This window comes from Larimichthys crocea, unplaced genomic scaffold (genome assembly GCF_000972845.2).
Source record: "Larimichthys crocea isolate SSNF unplaced genomic scaffold, L_crocea_2.0 scaffold39833, whole genome shotgun sequence".
NCBI lineage: Eukaryota > Metazoa > Chordata > Actinopteri > Sciaenidae > Larimichthys > Larimichthys crocea.
In genome coordinates, this window is record NW_020855198.1 from 1,692 (window position 1) to 4,283 (window position 2,592).

The 2,592-nt window shown below is 41.8% G+C and overlaps 1 gene segment (V, D, J or C); it reads right to left on the reverse strand.

Moving 5' to 3' along the window:
- Positions 1–325: 325 nt before the first annotated feature.
- On the reverse strand, positions 326–1,010 carry LOC113745062 (Ig kappa chain V region 2717-like). The segment is given in 2 exon segments: positions 326–673; positions 781–1,010. Coding segments are annotated over 2 exon segments (414 nt in total).
- Positions 1,011–2,592: the final 1,582 nt, after the last annotated feature.

The window sequence follows — 2,592 nt, forward strand, 5'->3', positions numbered from 1 at the left end:
AAAGCAGACCATGTGTTATGTTTCTATGTTCTTATTTGACCTAAAACTGATCAAAATATCTGAATAAAAATGCTAAATAATAAAAATGATTTTCAGGATAGAAATATAAAGCAGGGTGTCATCTGATAACGTGATAAACTCTTTTATATCTCTCCTGATTCTCTGGATAATGGTCACCACTGCCATCAATGTTGCCCTAAGGGTGTGTGTGTGTGTGTTGTGTGGTGTGTGTGTGTGTGGTTTTGAGTCCTCAGTGAAGTGTAATCAGTCTCTGCATAGCTTCCGCTGCACAAGCAGTCAGTTCAGTTTCTGTTCAGTCTGACTGAGGGAGGTTTTTGTACGACGCTTTTTCACTGTGTGAACAGAGCCTGACTGTTGATGTCATGGCGACTCTGACAGTAGTAAACTGCTGCATCTTCAGTCTGAACTCCACTGATGGTCAGAGTGAAGTCAGAGTTTGATCCACTGCCTGTAAAACGAGCTGGAATCCCTGATTGTCGATTGCTAGCTACATAAATTAGCTCTTTAGGAGTTTCTCCATCTCTCTGTTGGTACCAGGATAAATAGTTTCCACCAATAACATTCTGACTGGTCCTACAGCTGATGGTGACGGAGCCTCCCACAGCAGAGCTCACTGCTCCAGGCTGAGTCACTGTGACCTGGCCTCTGGACTCTGAGGATACAGACACAAAAACATAAAGCAGCGTCATGGTTTTGTGGGCTTCATTTCAGAGGGACGGATGTTCATAGAGGAGAGGAGTTTGATTCTCTGGACTTTACCTGTGAAGCAGCAGCAGAGGAGAGTCCAGATGAGGACGGAGATCAAAGTCATGTTTTTGATGAGGAGGATTTCTGTGGCTTCTGTTGTCATGAAGGACAGCTGTCAGTCATCCAGTGTTCAACTCTCAGGACTATAAACTCTCCCAGAGCACTGGAGCATGGTGCTGCTGATGCAAAGTGGCTCTCTATGGAAATGCTCTGACTGAAGTTTGAGAATTTTTTCAACACTAAGTTCACTTTTTCAAAACTTTTCACATTCTAAAAACATTTTATACTTAGGTTTTATTTCCACGACAAAAGTTTATTTCATTAAATTAATATTTCGTTTCATTTTAGGAGTGTCCAGGTTTTGTCTGTCTCAGCATTGATTAAGAAAGTTCCTCTCTGTATTTAAAAATTTGAATAGCTGTGATCCAGAATGAGACTGAGGTCATGAGATCACTGACATCATGTCATTTATGTCAGTGCACCAAATTAGCACTGGGACTGAGGTCATGAGGGGATACAGAAATATATATGTGGGTATCATCAGCATAGCTCTGAAATTCAATGTTATGCTTTCTGATGAGATCATCATGCTGTAAAGGCTACAAAGGACAGGGCCTAAAATTGAAACTTGTGGGACTCCACAGGTTATGTCATTTTTGTCCAAGGAGAAGTCACCCAGAGAAACAAAGAACTCTAGGCTGTCAGATACGATCTAAATCATTTTAAAAAGCATTCCTCAAAGACCAACCCAGTTTTCAAGTCTGTTTAAAAGGATTTCATTGTTGGCTCTTTTAAAGGCTGCACTGACATCGAGGAGAACATGGACTGAAAGCTTATTTGAGTTCAACCCTAGGACTTTCCCGACAGACACCACCTTCTTTTTTTTTTTTTTGGAGACTTACCACCACAATCCGGTCTAGCGGGCACACGCTTCTCCCTAGAGGCTACAGCTGTCCAATCCTTAACGCAGCAGACACACTTGGACACCTTTACTGTGTGAGCGTTTAGTTGATTTTCCTTTAACGTTGTCTTTCTGCTCAGATGATCCTTATCACCCCAGCTTCAACCAGTCCCCACCTCATCTCTCATACACATTGTTTCACTTCCCTCAAGAAGCCGCCATGCATAGCAGCACAGAGGAGCAGCAGCAGACAGAATGAGCGGAAATAGATGCAAACCCACACGGAAAGAAAAGAGCAAAAAACGGGGCTAGCAAAAGCAGCCAAACCCTGAACGAGACATGGACTTGAAGGAGTGGAGTGGTGGAAACAGGAGACAAAGACAGAACATGAGTGGCTGAACGACAGGAAATGGGCTGCAGTGTGGGGAGGGCAAGAATCGGTTCCAAACGTGTTCAAAAACATTTCAAACTTTAAAACAATTTGTGACCACAACTGAGAGGACTTTGTTCACATTTTCTGATTTTCCCATACTTTATCTTCACTCTGTCAGTTTTATTTGGAATAATGGATTCTGAATTTGTTTATCAAAATTCTTAGAATTGAATCTTGTGCAAACATTTTGAAATCTGGGCTGGCACTTGGCAAGCTGTTAAAGTCCGTTGTGACCGGAAGGGTAACGACCATGTTAGTAAGGAGTGCTTGCTGAGTAATCCTTCCCCAGTGATAAAGAGGAGAAAGAAAGAAATAGAACATTGAAAACTAAAGTGTTCACATAAAACAAAGATTGTATTTATTCTGCCTCAAACATCCAAACTGAAATTAAACATTACTTTCCAAGATATATTAGTATTTGAGCAGAACAAACCTGACTCCCTCCAGTCTATGTTCCTCCACCAAACGTCCCCACACCGTGATTACACAC